The sequence below is a fragment of the Perna viridis genome, chromosome 4 (assembly GCF_037379345.1).
Source record: "Perna viridis isolate PV_CMFRI_1.1 ecotype Kerala chromosome 4, ASM3737934v1, whole genome shotgun sequence".
Classification (NCBI taxonomy): Eukaryota; Metazoa; Mollusca; class Bivalvia; order Mytilida; family Mytilidae; genus Perna; species Perna viridis.
Window position 1 is genome coordinate 30,282,823 of NC_142448.1, and position 23,769 is coordinate 30,306,591.

At 31.1% G+C, this 23,769-nt stretch overlaps 2 protein-coding genes across 15 annotated transcripts in view; one reads left to right on the forward strand and one right to left on the reverse strand.

Moving 5' to 3' along the window:
• On the reverse strand, window positions 1–17,643 carry LOC148619694 (bone morphogenetic protein receptor type-1B-like). The gene is made up of 11 exons (XM_088579896.1): window positions 17,520–17,643; window positions 14,131–14,315; window positions 12,974–13,091; window positions 11,245–11,353; window positions 10,708–10,843; window positions 10,251–10,443; window positions 9,923–10,114; window positions 8,636–8,741; window positions 8,111–8,286; window positions 7,298–7,431; window positions 1–6,179 (listed from the first exon to the last, which is right to left on the reverse strand). The coding sequence occupies exons 1-11, from the start codon at window positions 17,590–17,592 to the stop codon at window positions 6,036–6,038; spliced, it is 1,566 nt and encodes a 521-aa protein (XP_088436022.1). The 5' UTR covers window positions 17,593–17,643; the 3' UTR covers window positions 1–6,035.
• Window positions 11,811–23,769, forward strand: part of LOC148619695 (uncharacterized) — a 20,304-nt gene continuing 8,345 nt past the window's right edge. The window contains exons 1-3 of one of the 14 annotated variants that reach the window (XM_088579877.1): window positions 11,811–12,302; window positions 22,794–22,864; window positions 23,202–23,293. In XM_088579877.1, the coding sequence (XP_088436003.1) occupies window positions 23,232–23,293 (62 nt within the window). In that variant the 5' untranslated portion in view covers window positions 11,811–12,302; window positions 22,794–22,864; window positions 23,202–23,231. Of the gene's footprint in view, window positions 12,303–17,618; window positions 17,690–17,714; window positions 17,839–17,868; window positions 17,892–22,793; window positions 22,865–22,902; window positions 22,925–23,201; window positions 23,294–23,769 lie in introns of those variants that run through there. The other 13 variants (XM_088579873.1, XM_088579885.1, XM_088579876.1 and 10 more) reach the window with 13 other exon arrangements.

A 23,769-nucleotide genomic window follows, 5' to 3' on the forward strand; every position in this document is an offset into this window, starting at 1 on the left:
TTTCCTAAAAATATTTTATTTCTTCTATCATAGTAAATATCAGGTGACAATTGTTGTATGATTTGTTAATACAGATGTTTTACTTATTTACAATAATATACAACTGTGTCTTAACAATATCTAATGCTGTAAAAAAACATTTCAAAATATGACAATTCTGTATACACAAACATGACTTCAACACAAAAGAAAAAATACAACTTGGGATGAACTGGCACTACACTAATGGAATGGAAATAAAAAAATAAATATTTATCAGTTAAGCAACTTCAGCCACTTTTGATTTTCAGCTGCCATGTAACAAGCCATTACCTATAAATGATAAAAAGCTTTAGAAATTCTGAATTAAACAGTATGAGAGGTCATATGTACATCCAACAATTATGTAATATTGGAAAAAAGTGATTCATTAACTCCCAGGTGTATCTGATGCAGAATAAATCGTTTTAATAGACCATAGAAACATCTTTTGTAACAATTCTGCAGGTTTGGTGTCTGAAATATAAATAGACTTAAGTATTGACAGATATTTATTAGAGAATTCAAGAAATAAAAGTTTTGGCATTGTTTCCTGGCAAAATGGGAAGGGGCAAGAAACCCCTCCAAAAAAAATAATAAATAAATAAAAAAACATAAAAGTTGCATAAAATGAAAGGCTTCACATCATTCTAATAAAATTGATTCATATACTGACTTTCGTGTATTAATAATCTACAAATCATAAAAAATTAAGTGTAAACACTCTCTAAGTCTTTTATCAGCATTGTAAATTCACAAATAAGTTACTGACAAATAACATGAAGACAGACTATTACACACAAATATAAAAGTTATATACAGTTCCTACCAGACATCTTGTAAGTCTCATTCAAGCTTACTTATTTTTCAATTTTTTAATTCCAAATTTCAAATGTTGAAACAACTATGTTTGAAAACTGATTAATTGCCTTCACTTACAAAAAAATAAATATGTCCCCCTTGCTTTAAATGTGTATTTAAAATTATTATTAGATACACAGATTTTTTGCATAAAGTATTTATGTGAATTGAGCTTCACATAAAATTCACATGAACTGAACATAAAATTCATCTGATTTTCACATGAAATTTGCTCAACATGAATTTCACATGACTGACATGAAAATTAAATTTATGCAAATTTTCTGTTAATTCTGTCACAAAGGTTATTTTGTTCATGTGAAATTCATGTGAACAAATTTTGCATGTGTGAACATTTGAATTTTATCAATATTCAAACATAAGAAGTTTCAAAATTAGGTAGGTCTCTTAACATCATATGATGAGACTTACAAGTCCTGTACAAGTGAAAAATTAAAAATACAGGAGTATAATTTAAAATAGTTTTGATAATTAGTTTGATATATTGCTCTAATAAATAAAAAGATACTACAAGCCATTTCTTACAATAAATTTCTTTAAATAAACATGAATGAAAAGAATAAACAGAAAAAAAAACCAAACCAATAGTGACAGAAAATGATATGAAAAGACCCTTAATAATAAATAGAAAGAAAATAAAAATGATAAAAGTAGTTTGTTCAGCAGCTCCAACAATGAAATGTTACAATACTACACCATATTGTTTTTATGATGGTTAAAACTGTTTAAATCGATTAAACAAAAAAAATATTTATCATTTGGGCATAAGAGAAGTACTTCTCATTTGATCATTAGGAAATTAGGTATTTATTGTAACCCTGAAATGGACCAAATTTGTTGTTTGTCAATTTTTGTTGTGGGGGATATTACAAATATAAACAATGTACTAATACAAAAATGTAGCTTAAAAATAGATGGTCATGTAAAAAAAAAATGATGTAAGCCATGAACTAAAATATACCAACTTAAAAACCTGGACATGATGTCATAATTATGAAAAGAAAATGTACTATACTTTTACCAAACAAAACAAAGAAATAAAAACAACAAATCCAAATATACAGAAAACAGCCATTTTTTCTAATTTTCCCTGATAAATTAAACTGACACTAATTTTGGCAATAATGTGGAAGGAAGCAACAATAATGGCATACTAGTATCTCACAAATCTTAAAAATAATACCTACGTGAAAAATTGTGAAACAGGCTGGTGATAAAACATTCTTAACCAATATCTTTCTGTCTATCTATAAAGTACAAGTCCATCTTAGAATCGTGAGAGAGGATGATACTGTACAGTGGGTAATTTTGACAGTTTTAAGATAAAATAGTACACGAAAAATTTCACAGATTCAAATTTTGGTGTATGCTAGGTGATGCACTTAGTACTTAAGTATGGTTCTGCCTGAAAACCAGAAAGGGGGTGATTTATCATATCATAAGAAAATCATTGGACTGTATAAATACATTTGTTAGGTTCTAAAAACAACTCTTCCCATGTTCATGTCCTTGGATCTGCTACTTATCATGAAATAAATTTTGACTGGTTACAGTGTAAACATTCTGGAGGGAAATTATCCTTTACTTACTCTGTAGTAGAACATAACCACAATTTAAGTGTTAATATCTCCAATGGGCAACATTCATTTTCACTTTTATTTTTGAATACAGTTTCTATGAGGCCTACTGAAAGATTTCCAATAAAAAACATTTAGGATCTCCTATACATCTTGAAATATTTTTGGACTGGTTCTAGTGTAAAAATTATTGCAGGAAATTTCCCTGCACTTTTTCTGTATTAGTACATAACTAAATTTTAAGTTTGAATATCTCCATTGGACTACTTTTATTTACACTTATATTTCTAATACAGTTTCTATGGGGCCTACAGAAGGATTTGCAATAAAAAAACATTTATAATTATAAGCCTCTGCCTGTTTTTAAGGTGGAACTGTATTTAAGCTCAGAGTAAATATTTTGCAGATTTATTTTTGGTGTGTTTAGACAGGCTGCTAAAATATGTTAAAGCTAGCATCCTGCAAAAACTACCCGGTATACTGAAACTCAAATATTTTTGTCTCCTTTCTTTAAAATGTAAATTAACCCAATATATCAAATATCTGAGAATAAAAAAATTGTGGAAGAGGTTGAGAAAGTGGAGAAAACATTGACTGGTTACATGTACATGTATATAAATGTGGTGATCTGTAGTGAAAAAAATGGCAAGATATATGTTTCAATCTTTTTGACTAATTTCATAGCTTTACCTACCTCAGATATAAGTTTTATTGGTATTACAGCGGTAGTCATTAATGTGACAACCTGAAAAATTTAAGGTCATTAAGGAAATTGGCAATACAAATTTAGAGCTTTTTCTATATTTCCATTATTCTTACATGAATTTTTACTTAATGAATGTGTATTACATATATAAATAAAATGGAAATATATTGTGTCTTACCCTAGTTAACTTTCTGATTTTGTGAATTATATAAAGCATAAAGTTTTAAATATAAATTTGGAATAAATTCTAACCATTGACATGTCAAAGGTCCTTATCACATGTAATCATATGTATAATTGTTAATAATTGGAAAATAACAGTCCAAAATTATATAATAGTACATAACTCTAAAAATGTTTCTGCAAAAGATCAGTTGGTTTACAGTGTACCACTAATTATGATATTAGATCTAAAAGTTCAGTACTACATGTACAAGAATAAATAAATGAAAATAAAATACAATAGTGAATAGAAATCCTTTAAGGAACTAAATACTAAAGTACTATAGAACTATAAGACTATATATTTAATATACATCTGGCAAGAGGATATAAGGTCATGAATCATTAAATGTTGCTTTAAATCAATGAATATAGCCATTACTGAGAAAAAAATGCAGCAAGGTGCTTAACATCAATTCTGTAAGCAAGATAAGACAGATTTAATCTGAAGTAAGCTAAGAAGGTAATAATTTCTAGGGTGTCAGCAGTTTTCAACTAAAATCGAGACAGATAAAAACAATCCTGAGTTCAGTTTGAGTTATAACAATTTCAGCAGTGGGACATATATGTTTTTAAACTCTTTATAAGTTGTAATGATAAGAAAATAACCAATCAAATCCTTCAATAACCAATAACATTTTGAAGACAATTTGTAAGTGATTCTACTGGCCTGTGTAAACTCAACACCTTAAAAAAAAAAACTGAGAAGAAATCTTGTCACAAACTGGTTAACTTTATAATCAGGTGCAGAAGGAGAATGACAATTTGTTAATTAAAATATGGGTTGAAGATAAAAAAAGGTGGTAGAAATATAATGAAAATCAGTTTATTTATACTACTGTGAAAGTACTTATATTCGTGGATATCAATTTTCGTGGTTTAGGAGAAAAACACAAGTTCATGGATTGTTAAATTTGTTGTTTTGATGATAATGTCATACAATTGAAAGTAAATAATCCTTTTCGTTAAAATCAAATTTCGTGGTCTACATTACCCACGAAATCCACAAAAACTGTTACCCCACAAACAATATTACTTCCACAGTAACTGTTTTCATCTTCTGTTCTATTCTATTGATAAAATGCACTTTTAAGCCTAACATAGGAATCACTGTTTTGTCTTAATTTTCAGAAATATAACATTTATAATAGGTATATAGATAGCAGAGAATTATTGATAAGTCTCCATAATTCAAATCATCTGTCTTTCTTACTCCAAAATGAAACAACAATTTTTTTCACATTAACTTCAATATACATTACTCATGATTTGGAATATCAATCTGCTGATCACAAAATGTAAAATTTATTTGAATATAACAATAAATTATTGCAAAAATTTATGTAATAAATAAGATAATCAATTAGTCATCGTGAATAATCAATTAGTCATCGTGAATAATCAATTAGTCATTGTGAATAATCAAAATAAAATTACTCGTGCTAAGATCACTTGGAGATTTACCTCATGAATGGAACAAGTTCCATGCACTCAATAAATCTTGTTGTTCTTAGCAATTGTGAACCTATTTTTGTTATTCACTTTTTCCAATTAATTATCTTCAGCATAATACTGAGTGTAGTAATAAATCATCATAATGATATCATGATAAACAGTCTGATAAAACACTTACCACATACTAATACATGCATGTATACAAGTTTTTTTGTCAAACGAAAACAACCATTATAACAACTGACTTTAAGAAGTCCTGTTATATATTAATTTCTTGAGTCTGTCAAATGCTCATATTTACGACTTTAAAAACTGATTAGGTTAAACATCAATTTGGCAGGTACTATTTTTCTACTAATTTATCATTCACAAAAATAGTGAAAGAATGTATACTGCAAATTTAACATGTTTAAGTATCAATAATTAAGACTATTATTACTGTTAATTGTGATACAACCTGCAGGAAACAACATTTAAAACAGGCATTTCTTGAGATTAATTTTTTTTATCTAAAAACCAATATTTCTTTTAAGTATGAATGTAAGAAACAAAATACAGTAGCTATGATCTTCTACACAACTAGAAATCCTTAAATACTTCTAAAATGGTAAATAATACAACACATGAACCATTAACAGTCAGCCTTGTTCATTTCAAAATTTGACCTCATTGTAGGAGGACATAAATACATTTTTACATGTTTATTACTTAACATTGACTAAAGATAAAGTTATTAGGGAATAACTTGTAAGGAAATGTGGCACAATATAAAAAAAAAATAAAATTACTAGGTTTGTAAATTTAGTGTGGTCCTATAAAAACAGAAAGTACATAATAAATATTGGCCTGTAGACTTCTATATATTAAAGAATTATTTTTTCTGAACTCTAAAAGATTAAAATTTGAGTAGTGATTGTTTTACAGAAAGTTTGTCACATCTAATTTTTCTCTTTACATCACAATTTGTCTAGACTATAATATCAGTTCTGTAGATACTTTGATTGGTTTCTCCCACTCCTCTGTTATGACCTTGATATTTCTTGACCTGATACACTGGCTTTAACAGTTATACCGCTGATGATGATTTGCTGTGCCCAGCACAGAGTGTGATCAGATACGACCTGTTAATTCTACTTAAGATCTGCATAGTCCAATATTTGTAGATACTGATTACACTAACAACTCAACTCTGGCTTTTCATTTTTCAGAGACATCTGATACATTTTACCAAGTGTCTTTTTCACTCTAAGAGAAGTAAGTCTGGCAGCTGGACTCTGACTCCAGCATTCTGTCATCACCTTTATAAGGCCTTTCAAATACTGCAAAGAAACAGATAAGTAGATACCATTGGATAGAGCTGCAAATATTCAAACTAGAACAATGATATTTACAACTTCAAATATACAGTCTGTTAACCATCCTCGTCCAAAAAAGATTTTTTTGTTGTATATTTGAAAGAGTTTCCGTAATACTGTAAATACAAATGATCTCTTTAAACATAAGTAACAATTTGTAATGCCTACCTTTCAACACTAAACAACTTTGAGAGTTTTGTTGCTAGATAGGTATACAGCTTTGAAATGATACATCTATGTAATTATTTGAGCATTTTTTTTTTGAAGCGACCATTTTCTTCCTCAATTTTTTCTACTTCATTATTATAAGGATCAAAGATTTTCACAACACCAATTTTATCATTGATAACAGGAATATGTCTCAGGTTTAAATGTTTTGGGTCAAAATTTTGACCAGCAACTTCAAACCCTTACAACTCTTCCTGCTTGTCAATATCGACATCCAAACTTTTCCTATACTCTCTTATTTCCTCCAACACGGATTAACCCGCATAATGAAGGATTTCATCATTTTACAGCTCATTCTGGCATCTGTGGCGGCCATTTTGTGACAAAAAATACAGAAATATTTTTGTTTTGTAGATATTTTCTACAGCTATCCATAAAACCAAGGAAAACCCCTGAAAATATCCAAATGAACCTATATTTAGATGACCATTGACTTTGAGGCGGTTTCCTATTAGTGACCTATCAGCACTGTCCTTTCAAAAATAGGTACAGCTGCAGCCTGGAATAGCTAGGCTACAGTGTTTAAGGAAGTAAATCTCACAGACTGGTAAACTGGGCATAAGTGTTGAAAGGTTAAAGGATATATGACTCTTTGTTAAGACTTTCAAAACTGATTTTATTCTATTTATCGTCCATTTAACAATTGATCTTAGTTGTCATTAAATACAGTGATACTTTTTGGGATCATGACAGGATCCTGAGATAGAAAATATCAGTCAGTAGGAACAATAGAAAGATGATAAAGTTGCCAATAAAAATCTGATATTGGTCCATCTGAATAGATAAACTGATTGAAAATATACTGTAAACTTGTATGTATTAAACCCACGGTAACCAAGTAGAAATAAACATACCTGATCATTTAACCATCTATTAGGAGTTTCTGGTCTCATTTTTTCTATGCAAACAACTTTTCTCATTTCATCAAAACTAGGATCTGTTTGTACACAATCATAGTATGGTGCTTGTTGATCTTCTACAACTCCTTCTGCAATAAATTTCGTTGATTAAAAGCATTTAATATTGAATTGGAGGGGCCTGATCATTCAGTGATATTTTGTCCTGTTTTTTTTTCTCTTAAACTTTCAGTCATCTCTCCCAAAGCGTTGAAACCAAGGTTATTGCACCAGCAAGTTTTGTTTTTTAATATTCATCAGTAAAATATAACTGGAACATTGTAGAAACGGACATTTATATGATTTTAAAGTGTATTAAAAAAAAAGTGTCTAACTTCAAAGCTCCTTGAATATTGGATTTCTCCAATTGTGGTAATTAATAATTATAGAATTTGAAACTTTCACTAAGACTCAGATTCAACCTTTGAAATTTAACTATCTCAATTAGAAAAATTCAATAATTCATACCATTTCTTGTTTAAGGTGACTTCATAATTAATGTGGTTTGTATTCTTTGTTTTCTTAAAAAATATCATTTTAAAGAACAACACTTTTTGGCGTATCAAGTATAGCCAGCAGTAATATCATTAAGTATATTAACAACTGTGATTTTTATGTCTTAACAAAATATTTCATTCCTATGAATTATCTTAATTATTGCATAATTTGCAGCATTGTTTTCTAGGAAAAAAACAGAATTTAGCTTCAATACAAAGGTGTTCCTTGACACTAACAAGAAACATTTTACCCAACATATATTAAATATCTCACCATTTGTGGCACATCTACGACAAATCTCCCACATAACCAATCCAAAAGCATACATATCAGACTTTCTGTAGGCATCAAAATGATAAGAAATCAAGGATTCCTCCAAAACCTCTGGTGCCATGTATCGTTTTGTTCCCTGTCTTGTGTTAGGTGGTACATCTACTTCATTATTTTCACTGAAACATTCAGTTATGATCATGTTTAGATGTTTATTGACATTGAAAGAACAGAATAAAAATTTTGAAGAAACAGTGATAGAATTCATTGAAATAAATTATGTAGATTTATTTTTATTTCTTTGTTGAAGAGTTACATTTGTTTTATATTAATTTTTATGGCATAGCTTAACTGCACTAATTTTTATATGAATTAAAAATGCAGAAAAACTACCTATTTTTATTGGGAAATCTTACAATTTGATTGAAATCTATAATTTCCATTTTAGCATTAAAAACAACATGAAAATTCAAAACAAGTTACAGTTTCATGAGAATGCTTCACATTTTCACATTTGTAATTTTGTACCTGATGTATCTAACAGCTAATCCTAAATCTGCAATACAGCAACTGCCATCTCTCTTCACTAAAATGTTTTTACTTTTGATGTCTCTATGAGCCATAGCAGGCTTTCCTAAAATAAATGACAATATAAAATTAATGAAAAGCAACTTGTGTTAAAACTTAAGGCAGTTAGATAACTGAAATCATAGTGAGCAATAATTGTGATTTGATCATTTGAAGATTTGTTAATCATTTTACTTGTATCAATGGGTAACCTGATAATTAAAGTTTATAGAATTAATATAAATAAAATTCTTACATATTTGCCAAAAAACTTCTGAAGTGTTATTCAAAAAGAAACTAATCAGTGTTTTGAACATGAAGTATTAAACATATACAAGGGATGGTGCTGAAACAAAAAAAAAAAAAACAAGGAAAGAACCATAACTCTATTATAACAAAAACTATAAACAGGGTATCATAATTCTAATTTTTTTTAATAAAAAAACTACTGGAGTTTGTTTGTACAAGAACAGAGTATTATCAACTCTATAATATTTTGTTTTGTTGTTATAAATAAATTCATTAAAATTTCTAGTGTTGATAGAAAAGTAATAAATTGCCTACAGTATTGTGTGGACTTCTTCCACTGAAGAGTTAGGTAAACTTTGGTTAGTTATACATTCATGTGCTTCAGACAAACCCATTAATGTGCTTCTTGCACAGCTTGAAACATAGTGATTAGTCACAGACAATCTAAAGGTCTCAAAAACAATATTCAAAATGAATGGTCAATGTGGCTAAATTATAACAAAATCATCAACTTGAAGTTGTACACACTGTCATACTGGAAGCTGATATCATACAGCAACCAAAATCACTTATAACATATGCCATGAAGCCATACACCAAATTTGAAAGCCATCCAATGGGAGTGGAGATTTTTGTTACGAAAAATTCCTCTATCATTCCATATAAAGAAAAGGGGTAAAGTCCCACAAAACTGGAAGCTGATATTCAACAGCCTCCAAAATGTTTTACAATGTATGCCCCATCTATATAAGTCCACACACCAAATTTGAAATCAATTTATCCTTTCGGAGCAGAGATTCTTGAGATGAAATTTAGACAGATAGATAACGTGATTCCAATATACCCCCCACTCGCTGAGCAGGGGTATAACAACTGAATCACAATAACCATTTTCAATTTGATTTGGAGTACACGATATAAAACTTAACAAATTCGAATCTTTTTTCTGGATTTTACTAGTCTACAAGTTTACTTTTTTTTTTTAATAAATAGTCAAACCTTTAGTTCCAAATATTTCTGTGTGCAGATGTGTTAATCCACAGGCTGTTGTGTATATCATTTTCAATGTATCATCAACATCTAATATATGTGTGGACAAATAGTCATACAATGATCCATTCTCATGGTAATCTGTTATCAAAAACAGCTGGGTCCATGATCCAGTACCCTTTATATCCGATGCTATAAATCCTGAAAAAAAAGAAGAAAAATTTGATTTCACAATAAATGAATTACAATCTTAAAAATAGATTTAATATCTGTATTTTTATTTAAAATTTAATTCTAGTTTTAGCAGTAACCCAATTCACATTTACAATGTCATTACCTAAAATATTTTCATGTCTTAGTAGTACAGTTTGATATAATTCTGTTTCTCTGAACCAGCTGGCCTCCTCTGTTGTGAAAAATATTTTTACTGCAACATTTTCTTCTCTCCATTTTCCCTTCCAAACTTCTCCATATCTTCCTTTACCAATACTAGTTATTAAGTTTATCTGTCTGGCTATTGTTCTTTGTACCTGTAAAATAATTGTTGAGTTAAATACAAAAATATGAAACAATTGATATGCAACAAATTTGGGGTAATGTAAACCTTTATATGAATACCACACCTGTCCTGTATGACCATGATTATGCTATCCCTTGGACGGTCACTTAAGGCAGGTTTGATTGTACACCTGTCACCATAGTAACAGCTGATACAACCATAATTTTAATTTCTCCACTTTCAAGAAGTGCATATTCTTCTCTTATATTTAAGATTATTTTGGATAACAACATACCAAGAAAGGTACCCCTGAACCACTGCCAGATGAATGGTCTACATAGGACTGAAGTGAATCACCATTACTAATAAATGATTCATTCTGACTAAAATCATCCTTCAATAGGGCTCTCTGTGATGTCTTTCTTTTATATCTACAAGTAAAAATCAGTTGAAAGTACATCAGCTGGCTATTACTATACGAAAACTGCGTGTAGAAATTTTCTGATCAACTGAATCTTTTAACACTTAAATGCATGCAAAATTCATAAAAATCTACAAAGCCCTCTGAATAGTAATCACAAATGTTGATTACTGTTTAAATCTACCACTGAATTGGCACACTGCCTCAATAGGTCTAAGTGCATACTAGATTGTAATTAGTTTCTAAACAGATCTTTGGATGCAATGTTATTGAACCATTCATCCAACTGATTTTCAAGTTTTACTATCTTATATCAAATATCATGTAAATTTCTAGAGGATTTGTTTTTTTCTGAACAAGGACAGTTAACTGTCCAATTTTTATGGTAAGTGAAGACAAATAATAACTTACCTTACATACAGACAGGTAACTGTAATGATGAAGATAATTAGACATGTGGAGACAGATATAATCAAAGCTATCTGTGTAATGTCACTAAGTGTTCCTGCAGCAGGGGAGGCTGTGAAAAAAAAACACACAGAATCATCAATTCAACCATTTTGTACACATCATGGTAGTAATATGTTTCATATACTATTAACTACACACACCTATAATTGGAAGCATCTTTCTTAATGGGTGAAAAAATGAAAAAAAAGGGGCTTATTGTGAGGAAAGTTCAGGAATCGAGCAAAAAAAATAACACAGCACATACTGCCACTGATGAACCTAAGCTTCACTGTAAACTACAAAACTGGTAGTAAATCTCATCCCAATGGGGTTGTTGTCTCCTTGACATATTAACTATATCCATTCTCATTAATAGTATACAATAGAATTCAAGAATACCATACCACAAGTCTTAAACTACTACTTAATAACAATATCCGGAAGAAACCTCTTCAGAAGTATGAAGTATTTATCAGGAGGTCAGAGGAGGATCAAGACCTATGTTACAGTGTAAAGAAAGTATTTACCAGAAGAAGTAGTAGACCTTTCTGTCAGAAGAGGATTGAGACCTATATTACAGTATGAAGGAAGTATTTATCAGGAGAAGCAGTAGACCTTTCTGTCAGAAGAGGATTGAGACCTATATTACAGTATGAAGGAAGTATTTATCAGGAGAAGCAGTAGACCTTTCTGTCAGAAGAGGATTGAGACCTATATTACAGTATGAAGGAAGTATTTATCAGGAGAAGCAGTAGACCTTTCTGTCAGAAGAGGATCAAGACCTATGTTACAGTATAAACAAATTATTTACCAGGAGAAGCAGTAGACCTATCTGTCAGAGGAGGATCAAGACCTACACTGTATGTTACAATATAAACAAAGAATCTACCAGGAGAAGCAGTAGACCTACCTGTCAGAGAAGAATCAAGATCTTTGTTACATTATAAACAAAGTATCTATCAGGAGAAGCAGTAGACCTATCTGTCAGAAGAGGATCTAGACATACATTACAGTATAAAGTAAGTATTTACCAGGAAAAGTAGTAGACCTATTTGTAAGAGGAAGATCAAGACCTATGTCACAGTATAAAGAAAGTATTTAGGTCTCACTAACCACTTCTGGGTCAAATGTCCAATCCTATGTAGTAACAAAAATACACTGAATCTAGAAATATGCACTGTAAGTGCATTATTTGTGTGTATTCTATCAAAAGAAGTCAAAATAAAGCTGAGAATGTGTACTTTAAAACCACGTTTGTAATATACTTCAAAAGTGTATGAATATTGTTTACACATGTAAGTAATTTGCCTCCATGCTGTCAGTTAGCTGAAAAGGTAAAAATAGTGATTTTCAGTATTTTTCATTCAAGTAAATTTTGTGAAAAATTTCTACTGTCTTTGTACCATTAGAATAATGATTTTGAAAGACTTATTTTCCAAGCTTCACAATGGTATTCAACTTTAAGGTGTCATTTGTCCTGGGAATTCACAGTGAAACATTGAAAATTACTTGTTTAACATGTAAAGTAATGGAAACGTTAGAAGTCACCAGGAGAAGCAATAGACTTATCTGTCAGAGGAGGATCAAGACCTATGTTACATTATAAAGGAAGTATTTACCAGGAGAAGCAGTAGACCTTTCTGTCAGAGGAGAATCAAGACCTATGTTACAGTATAAAGGAAGTATTTACCAGGCGAAGCAGTAGACCTTTCTGTCAGTGGAGGATCAAGACCTACATTACAGTAATCTCCATCATCACAACACTCTATAGTCTTGGGTATTACATGAGGAACTAAGTATCCTTTACACTACAAAATATAAAATGACAAATACATGTACTAACATATTACCTGCGATGTTTGATGTTTTGAATTAAATTTTAAGTAAACGTTTAATCAAACCGATAATTTCTTTATTCCATACAATACTAGGGGCTGATCTAGGATTTGAGTTTGGGGGGGGAGTGTTCATTGAATTAAATGCCAATCAAAGCAAGGCAAAAAATATTGTAGGGGGGAATCTTGTGGTGAAAAATTAAGATTTTATGCAAACATTTTTTTTTCACCGATTTAGGGGGGAGGGTATGCCCGGCACACCAGTCCTTGGATCCGCGCCAGAATACTATACATTTCAAATAATACCAAACTAAATAAGACTTTGATGAAAGGAACAAATATTAAGTTTGACTATATACATTACAAATTAAATTATAAGGATTATTTTTAATTGTTGACCAATTATTGTTGCATAACTAACTTTTGGACAGTTTACACTTGTTTTTAAACTACTTCATGGTTCATGAAGTGTAAACCCCAACATTGGTAATTTGGCATAACCTAATCAAAAATTAAAAAAACAATCCTTTACAAAAGCATGAACAACATATAATTCATTGAAAACAAGTCATCTATGAACCAATGCTTACTATAGTGAAACACCACATCTAAACTTTAGAGTATGAAAAAAAAACTTTCCTTTTCACTCAAGTCTGAAATCAAATCAGACAATATGGTAACCTACAACTTTTATATAAAGCTTGTGCCAAACTGTGAAATAATTTTGACAAGTTGTTGCACAGAAAATTCAAATGAAAATCTTATACTGAATCTAAATATTCGAAATTTAAAGAGAGTCAGTAAACAGGAAGTTGCTGTATACATGTCCCCTTCCTTCCAAAAAGAGGTATAAAAAATATGAAATAAATGCCTATCTCTGCCTTCTGAATCTTTTCAAGGTTTGATGGTAGCTATAACTTTCCTTTCTTAGACAAGGTGAAAATTGCTTTTGCTGAACTTTAAAATACATTTTATACTTTCTTCAGGGTCAAGTTATCATAAATCATACTACCTGAAGGACTGAGTTTCCATCTCTGCCCTTTTCATGATCAGAGAAACATCCATATGTCCAATAATGTTCTTCAAATCCATTCTCATATGTAACCCTGATACCAGTAAAACATTTACTTGAAGCTATACATGTGTCATTTTTAGCATCCCAGTGGCATGGATCACATTTACATTTCAGACAATTTCCTGCAAAAGAGATTTAAAGATCCCTAATGACAGTGTAGATAATAGTATACATGTGTATATACAAAAAGTAGCTTTGTGGTCTTCATTAACTTATAAGAAAGGTCAAATTGACGAGTCCAGCATGGTTGGAAATACAATTGATTGTACATGTGCATTTGTATAATAAGAAACTACATGTACTTATAGCACTGATACATGTACATTCCCCACTGATTTAGGAGTTTGCATATACAGTATAACCAGTACAAATACATGTCAATGTACATTCCCCACCGATTTAGGACTTTGCATACACATTATAACCAGTACATGTAAATGTACATTCCCCACTGATTTAGGAGTTTGCATACACAGTATAACCAGTACAAGTACATGTAAATGTACATTCCCCACTGATTTTGGAGTTTGCATACACATTATAACCAGTACATGTAAATGTACATTATGTATATCGTTTTATCACAATTAATTGAAGATCCTTAGATATCAAGGCTGTATAATTAAAGTGAACATATATGATAATTATATCAATGCTACTGTTATGTAAGTAATAAGATATTTTCAAAGTTCCTTATTTCATTCTGAACAAATAATAAGAGGTTTCAATGGTCCTTATTCTGTTTCATTTTTAGTATTTCCTAAGTGCTTAAGTTTGATGACGCATGTGCATGATTAAGTGCAGTTGCTTTTCAAAACAATGTAAATCCCTACTTCAAAATTATCTAACTCTCCTCCAATAGTTGCATTCAGTAGATACAAATGTAGGTTAAGCATTGCAGATAATCTTATGAAAAATTGTGGAAATACAGCTACATATGTATATTTAGACACTCAGACAAGTAAATCAAACATTCCTTTAGAAAGTAGACATTTTTCAAATCCTTAAATTATGAAGAATTGGAGATCCATGCATATGATAGATATCAGGATTCTCCATGACCACTTATTGCATGGCACTGCACCATGAATGCAAAACGAGCGCCATATATTCAAATTTGCATTGCACATTACAAATCGGCAATGTATTTCCCAAATATGTGTGCTTATTAATCACCTATACCTATCATAAATCAATAAGATTGGCATGTGTGTTTATTATAACGATAATGTAACTCGAATAATTCAAACCCTTTCCATCTCTGTTGCTCTCTACCGGAATGGAGCAATCGTAGATCTGCAGAATTACACCGGTTAATGGTAATACAATGTTTTAATTGGCAATTTCTGGGGGGCTAATGTGTCAGGGAGTGAAACACATGTGTAAACAAATCTCAGATCGTTCAAATTCATGATTATCACGGTTGGCAAAATCAATAAGATTCAAATAAGCTGAATGGTTTCTACTGTTCTTTAATAAATAAAGTTTTAAAACTTTTCATTTAATAAAATATAGAAAGTATCATGAGTTGAATTAAATTTGAGAAAGATCGGAGAGGGGGAAGACAATATTGAATTTATACGACGACTTACTGATCTCTGCATTTATCTGACACAGAAAAGCAATCCAATTTGCTTTACATTTTTGAAAGGGTGATGGATTGACCCCCAAAAGCTCTAAAACATTGTTTAATGATACAGATTCGGACGAAAACCACATTTGACTGTTCAAGTTCTAGTGGTTAAATGATAAAAAAAACCCTTTTTTCTTGGCACCAACAAAATGACCACACCTACTAGTCATTTTAATTTGTTTAGAGCTGTGGATCTACGGTCAAGCCCATAGGGAAGAGAAAGCTTCACCATAGTATAAACGAGTAAGACAGTACAGATGAAAAGATTTACAATAATTGTTGATTATAGATTTTTATGTGGAAGCTTGTGCTATTAAATATCTCATTCAACCTTATATTTTATTAGGCAATTATTTTCTGTGTGAAAGGACACACTCCATGATGAAAATTTGTCCAACCAGGGAGTGAGCCATGTGTTCATCTTGATACATGGAGATCCCAGGATATTATATTATATTTTATATTGAAAACCTGTAAATACATTTATATTGTAATATAATATAAAGTAATCAATTTGCATAACAAATTTTGGGTGCTTTTCCAAAATTAACTGCCAAAAATGCAGTTTTCTTACACATCAGGCACTATAAAACTGTCAGGCATGGTATTGATCATGATGTGAAAAATAGAAAAAAAATAATAAGTGTACCCTTTTCTGCTCATTCGTTCATGACTTTAATTCTTAAATATATATTTTTGAAAAACAGACAGCTAGTACAGAGGAGATAACCAAATTAAGCAAGGACCTAAACCTTTCTATTAGCTTGTAAAGGCTACGCTTGCTGTGTATTGTATTTTATTCCTTTTTATATTCATAAGTATTGCATCTATCTATGTACATTTATAAATGCTCTGCCACCCATCATAAATATTTCTATTAAGTTTGACCTTTTATTTTAAAGTTTTACTTAATTAGACCAGGCCAACTTTGTGTGAAACAATGTACTACAATTATATCTGTACCAATAGTCAATTCTCATTAGAATATTTTTTTTGGAGATCACTGTTAATAACATTTAATGAAATTTTCTATGCTGTATCAATTGCTTATTAAATTATCTAGACCCATCTGTCATGAGAACGGTACAAGTAAGCAGAATACAATTACTGAATAAGTTTCTCTTAATACAACAAGCAAATGAACAGCAATGTACAATGTACATGTACATTGTATTCATGGTTTTAAAATGAAAAGAGTATTAGCGTTGTGCACAGCCAATAAAAAAGGATGAAAATCTCATAACCTTTAGTCTGGTTGACCTACATTTAAATGTGTATTGTAATTGTATAAGTTGGAAATAAATCGCGAATTTAGAATTTTTTTGTTAAAAGTGCTTTTCCAATGTTGGTAGTTTCATTGAACTGTTTATGTATCTTAATAGTTTCATGTTTATTTAGATTGCTCTAAAAACAACCAATTGTAACAACATTAAATGGCAGAATGAGAAAATCTATTAGATCATTATTACGACATAAAATTGAATAATGAGGCTATTTCAAGTTGAGGAAGAAAAGAGAAAAAAAATCACCAATGTCAGAGGCACAGTACTGCAGTTATCTTACATGGTACATGGGTACATTTTTTTTTTAAGAAAATGTTACACGAATGACTATGCAGCTTTAAAAAGCAGGGAATTCATTACAATTTTAGATCTGATATTAAAAAAGAAAAAGGTTCAATAAAAATCATTACCTTTTTCGATAAAATTAAGTGAAATAAATGTTATAAACACAAAGAAGAAAAATATGCGACTGGTCGTCGCCATATCCAGAATGTCCTTCACCTTTAGCAAGCATTTCCGCTTCCGGTATAGGCAAGGTTGTCTGCTCATTTTACTATTCACGTTGGTATTCAAAAGCATCGTAAGAATGCAAAGCATCATTTGACTCACGCTCATTTAAATTTCCGTTGATATATAAGTTCATTTTCTTTGTTCTTAAAACCATTGATCGGCTAAAACATCGAGAAAAATAATCACTGTGAACGAGATTGGGAGTGGGAGGTGTAACAGGTATTTTGGGGGTGGGGGGGTGGGGGGGGGTGGGGGCCGGGGTAACTTAACAGGTAAAAGGATACGGGTGTGAGGCCCCGAAAATTTTTACCCACCCCATTCATATATTTTGACAATGAAAAACGGACACCCATGTGTAATGCATTTATGTAATCCATTCTAGCATTCAATGATTCATGTATACACATTGCATTTATCTGTATCTACATATCACAGAAGGATGCTGGTCAGAACAAATGACACTGTATCTAAGGATATATTATCATGTCAGGGTTAATTGGATCACTTCCTGCAAATAAATCAAGTATTAATCTTTTAATTACTTTGATGATTTTAAGGATGATTTAATTAATTGATGACAAATCAATAACCATGTTAAAATACATTATGTATGTATTCTATTTGTGAATTTAAACCCCTATCAAATATACTGCCACCAAAATGCCCACCCTTTTCATATATCACTAATCATAAAAAGTAGGCCGATATGGGTAGCACATCTGTACCTACCCATTGAACGTAAGTTCCTCCCCTTTGTAACAGAATAATACAGATTATTTATATAAAGTCCCTGGTAGGTGTAAATGTATGATGTACATATATCAAATCAAAATCAAGTCTCAAGGTTCACCCAAACTCTAGAATTTATGCAGGGCTTCACATCATGAAATATGAAATGCAAAATTGGTTGCAAGCTTGTGTTTTCTGTTAACTAATACCAAATTAAAATAAAGTTTTCTTATCTTGTCAGCTTTGGTATCTGGTCCATTCATCCAAGTAACATTTTTTCCCTTAGTCCTTTTACTTAGGATCCATTTTTCCTTGGGGTCTGTTTTTCCTTTATGAAAATTTAGTGACAATGAAATGAAGACAGTATTGGAAATGTTTACATACTCTAAGAAACATCGCAATCAGTGGTGCATAAAGAATTCATGATGGAAGCAGGGATTGTTTTCATAAATCCCTAATGCCAGTGAATTACATGCATGAATCATGAAACAATTAGGAATCATGAAAGTAGAAACAAGGGTTAAATATCACAAATACCTATTAGTCTATAAATCTCTCAACGGGGAAGAACCAAGTAATCTTACATATCAGAAAAGTTTAACTATATTTCACAAACCTTTTTCACTAAGAAATGCTGAACAAGGATACTTGATAATCCGTAAAATTAAAACTGAACTTTTCAGAGTTTCAATCATAAATTCTGGGTCTGTCTTGTGGAATTAGTTAATCAAACATTTACATAATCAAGCCACTGATAACTTGTTCAAAATCGATATAAAGAAGTACCTTAAGACTTCTGAATAGAGTATCATAAAAGAGAAAATTGTTGTTGTTTACACTGTTTTTGATGTTCTATATTGTATGAACTTGTTTGATCAGCTTTTGTTTGTGTGTTGTTCTTTTTAGTAGTTATAGTTTTGTGTGGAGGGATTCAGGGAAGATTAGCATGTAAACTAGTTGTGTAACCCTCTTGAAATAATGATTTTATTATTATTATTCATCTTCTTTAATTAATTAAAATTTGTTTTTAGCTAAGGCTAAGTTAAATTACTACGTTGACAAGATTTTAAAGAAGCCATTCACAAACAAATTGACTTTTTGGAAGTATTCTCATATGGGAAAATGCCTATCATTTGTAGTAAAACAAAATTTATGGTTATTGGGACTAAACAAAAGATTTTATTTCAAAATAGTGCCCATGAGTTGCTGATAAAATCTGAAGTACTAAAGAACGCAGAATGTGATAAATTATTAGGAGTCCGAACTGATCAAACACAGAGCTGGTCAAAACAAGCGAACACTGTTTTCTAAAAAAAAACATTCAAGTAGACTTTATCTTCTTTCTAGGATTAAAAAATATCTAATCTTATAAACAAGGAAACTGTTTTACTCGGGATATTTTCTCCCATTCATTGGCTATTGCAGTTCTATTTGGGGCAATTGAACAAAAGAAAATTTATAGCATATACTTATAATGAGAATAGGTATGGAATGAAAATGTTATCCCAAGGCCACTCATTGGTCTTCATTGACTGACAAAGGAACCCTCATTCCACAGCGCAGGCTGTAGCAGGTCCCAAAACATCGTGATACACAGATACAGCGAAAGAGTTATCGCTTTATATTCAAGTTACATAAAAATAAATTTTAAAGTTAGTAGTATAAAATTAGACTACAAAAAAGGACTGCTTGGCTTATACATTTTGTACTTGATGCATTATTCTGTGCCCCATCTAATACCCTCTCTATTTCTCTAGGTTGGCTAACTGTTGAGAATAGAATTGAAAAATGATCACAAGTGCCTATTGATCTTCATATGTTTAAATGGGTTAGCTTCATCTTATTTAGCAGATAAAACAAAATTTGTTTCTGAATTATATCCATACTATTCACAAAATGCAATAAACAATGCTTTTTTTATACCTAGACCTAAGGCAGAACTATTCAGACATACTTTTTATTTACTCTTGCCCATCTCATTGGATACCCTCCCAAGTGAAATAAGAAATGCAAAAGGAATAAGTCTTTATAAGCAGAAATTAAAAATCTTCCTAATGGAACAACAGGCTAAAGAATAACTCAACTGTATGTATTGTATACTATAGTACTCATTGTGTGGCATTGTAATACCGAGCATCGCATGTGAAGCTAATGATAGACTTCAGTCAAACTGGAATAGGTATTAAACAGTCCCAGAGAAATGGGTCAGGGAAGTGAATTCAAAGTGATAGTAGCCTTAAGTAGATTTAAGATTATAATATGCAATATAAAAACAATGAAAAAACAAAACAAAAAAAGAATTATTTACAGTATCTAGATCTGGTACTCTGGATTATTTTAAAAAAAGGAGGCAACTGTTTACCTATCCTATCTTGCCCCTTTCAGCTATCATCCCATTTTTCAATGAGTTTAAATGTAAGAAAAATAAATAAGTGTGATGCTTGGTTGTAGGCTGTGCCTAACTCATATTTTACCTTTGTATATTTGTTTTGTGTTGTGTGAGGGATTCAGTGAAGCTCACAAAAATATAGGTGTGCCATCCCACCATTTGAAGGCTTGGATTGATTTTGGGGGTTAAAACTTGAACTCTTTTTTGATTAAAGACCAAAAGGGGGCATGAAACAAGTATTTCCTTTATGTTATGCCAATAACTTTAGAAAAAGTAGGTGGATCTCTTTGAAATTGTATTACATGCCATATCACAAAAGGAAGACTGGGATTGATTTATGGGTGGTAACTTGAGCTAAGTTCGAATAAGGGACCACAAAGGGACCCAAAAAATTGTTTTTCTTATTTCTTGATAACATCTTCAGTAAGTGGGAATGGATCGCTTTAAAATTGTACCACAAGGCGCCATATCTCCAAAGGGAGGTTGGGATTGATTTTGAAGTTTTCAGTTGGAACCATTAGGAATAAGGGGCAAAAAAGTGATCACTTCCAATCTGGTCAAATTCTTATCCTGTATCCCGTATCTTATTGTAATCAAAATTCCAAGCTGTATCAAGTTTGAGTGTTGTCTCCAACTGTTCAGGGTAAGATCTCTGTGGTTATATCAAGCTGGGTCCTGTGAAACATTTTATTCAATTAAAGTAATTTCCTTTTTAGTTTATTATATGTCATCACAATCATGACTCAAGCTGTATCAAGATATTAATGGTCAGAAAGTGGAATTTTTATAGGCCTACCAATAGTTTAACCAGCCTTGGGCTATGGATTACATTTTTATCATGAAGACAAGTAGTATACTGGACAGGGTTCGACGTTAACTATTATATTCACTTGTCCAGTCGGGCAAGTGACATGTGATTCACTTGCTCGAAATATTGAAATACTTGCCCGGAACTTTGTGTCACTATATAGTGTTTAAACCAGAAACCCTTGTTTAATAAGACGTGGATGGCAAGAAACTGTTCAACTATAATGCAGATGACAGTGGTTTAACATAAATTGACCATTCTAAGATTCGATTACAGTGATACATAGAGTTAGACACCATGATCAATCAACATTGTTGAGTATACTATTTTCAGAGAATTCTGTAAGGCAAATAGAAAATGTACCAGTCAGACAAAAGATACACAAAGTGATGGCAAAGGTCAGCTCATGTTGTCCTGTCAGAATTGCACCAAATACAACATGACATATTCATGAACCTATGTAATACTGATTACCATTGAATTAAATAAAATTGAATAAAAATAACTGTAAACACATTTTACTAAATTAAAATGAACCTGGATATAACATATTTCAAGACAACTCAGTTTGTGAAAGTCCTTTAAAAGACCTTTAAAAGACACAAAATACCTTGTCCAACAAATTAAGTTTGCAAAAAAATGTTCAGTAAACTAGTATATGAATTCAGAAACCATGTTAATTACTACATGTACGAATTTCTCTGAAAGTAAAGTATTCATGTGAGGAGTTTTTATTTCACATCTTTAGTTTAACAAATGGACAACAATAACTATCTTCAATAGAATTTTATTTCTCTTTTTCTCTCATATTTTCGAAGTTTTCGATACAGATTTCTTACAGTTTTCCAAAGTAAGAAATTCCATAAATAAATCGCGATGTTCAATTGGATAACGAAAATAGATGTACAATTGGACGCATCCGATTGGTCGACATTAATATCATACGATCTATTTTTGGCAAAGGGAAAATCAGAAAACTATCCAATGATAATCTAGGTCAGCAAGGTCGGGAAGAGCGGCGAACTATACAGAAGTAATTTTCGATGTTCTAGAGCTGCGAAGATCAGAAATAATGTAATTTGGGCACATATTTTTTTCACTTGCCCAGTTGGGCAACTTTGATGTCGTTTTTACTTGCCCAGATCGGCGATTTACTTGCCCTGGGCAATCGGGCAACCGTTAATGTCGAACCCTGCTGGAACAATTCACACTGTAAAACTGATACTTTCTCTTTAAATGTCATTTCAGGTGCATGTTTCATGTGGATCAGCAACTAATTTTAAAGCAATGAAGACGACATAAATTTTGATCTAGGAAAGGTAAGCACATTTTTAAATATTAGTTATTTGATTCAGAAGCCTGTTATTTCAAGGCATCAGGTACATGTAACATTTCAATAGTTCTTTTAACCGTGACCTGAAGTAGAAGGCTTTCCTGTCAAATTTAAACTTAACTATGTAAAGGGTTTTGCCAGTTTTTGAAATCTGAAAGCTAGAGTCAATAACAAATCTATTTAGGTGTAATAGGTGAGAGCTAAATTACTTTAACATTGTACAATGCATAACCAGGATATCTCCATCCTTGATGCATATTATATACTATTGCATACTCTAGTTTATTTCATTGAAAAACATACAAGTTTATTGGTTATTCCAGATATAATTTGTGTATTACTGATCATACTAAATGGAAACAACTGTAGATGTTCTTTATTGTGTAGTGGGAAACGATTGCATCGGTTCTGTTAGGTAAATGAGCTCTGCATTTCATCCTAAAATGGTCTACTCTATTGGTACTATATCCTGTTACCTATAAGATAAACATGTTGAATTCTTTCCTGATGAAACCTCTTTATTGGAAGCTGAAAATTTCTGAATTCTATATTACTGTCTATTCAGTTGTTAAAATTATTAAGTTTATGAAAACTGTAGCCAATGTAAACTTCAGCATGCAATAATTAGTACAGAGTGTTAGTACGTTTAACAGCAATAAATAAGTTAGAAAAGAAAAAAACAATGAGGTGTGCACTCTTGGTTAAGCATGCCATATCTTACACCTGAAATGCTTGATATGATTATGTACCCAACTTACAAACCTTTAATGCATTTTTTGCATACAAGGATGAGGTGGTTAATCATATATGTTGTTGCAAAAATACTTATACCTTTTCCCCTCACATTGATTGAGTATGATGTTCTAGAAACATCCTTTATCAACCAATGAG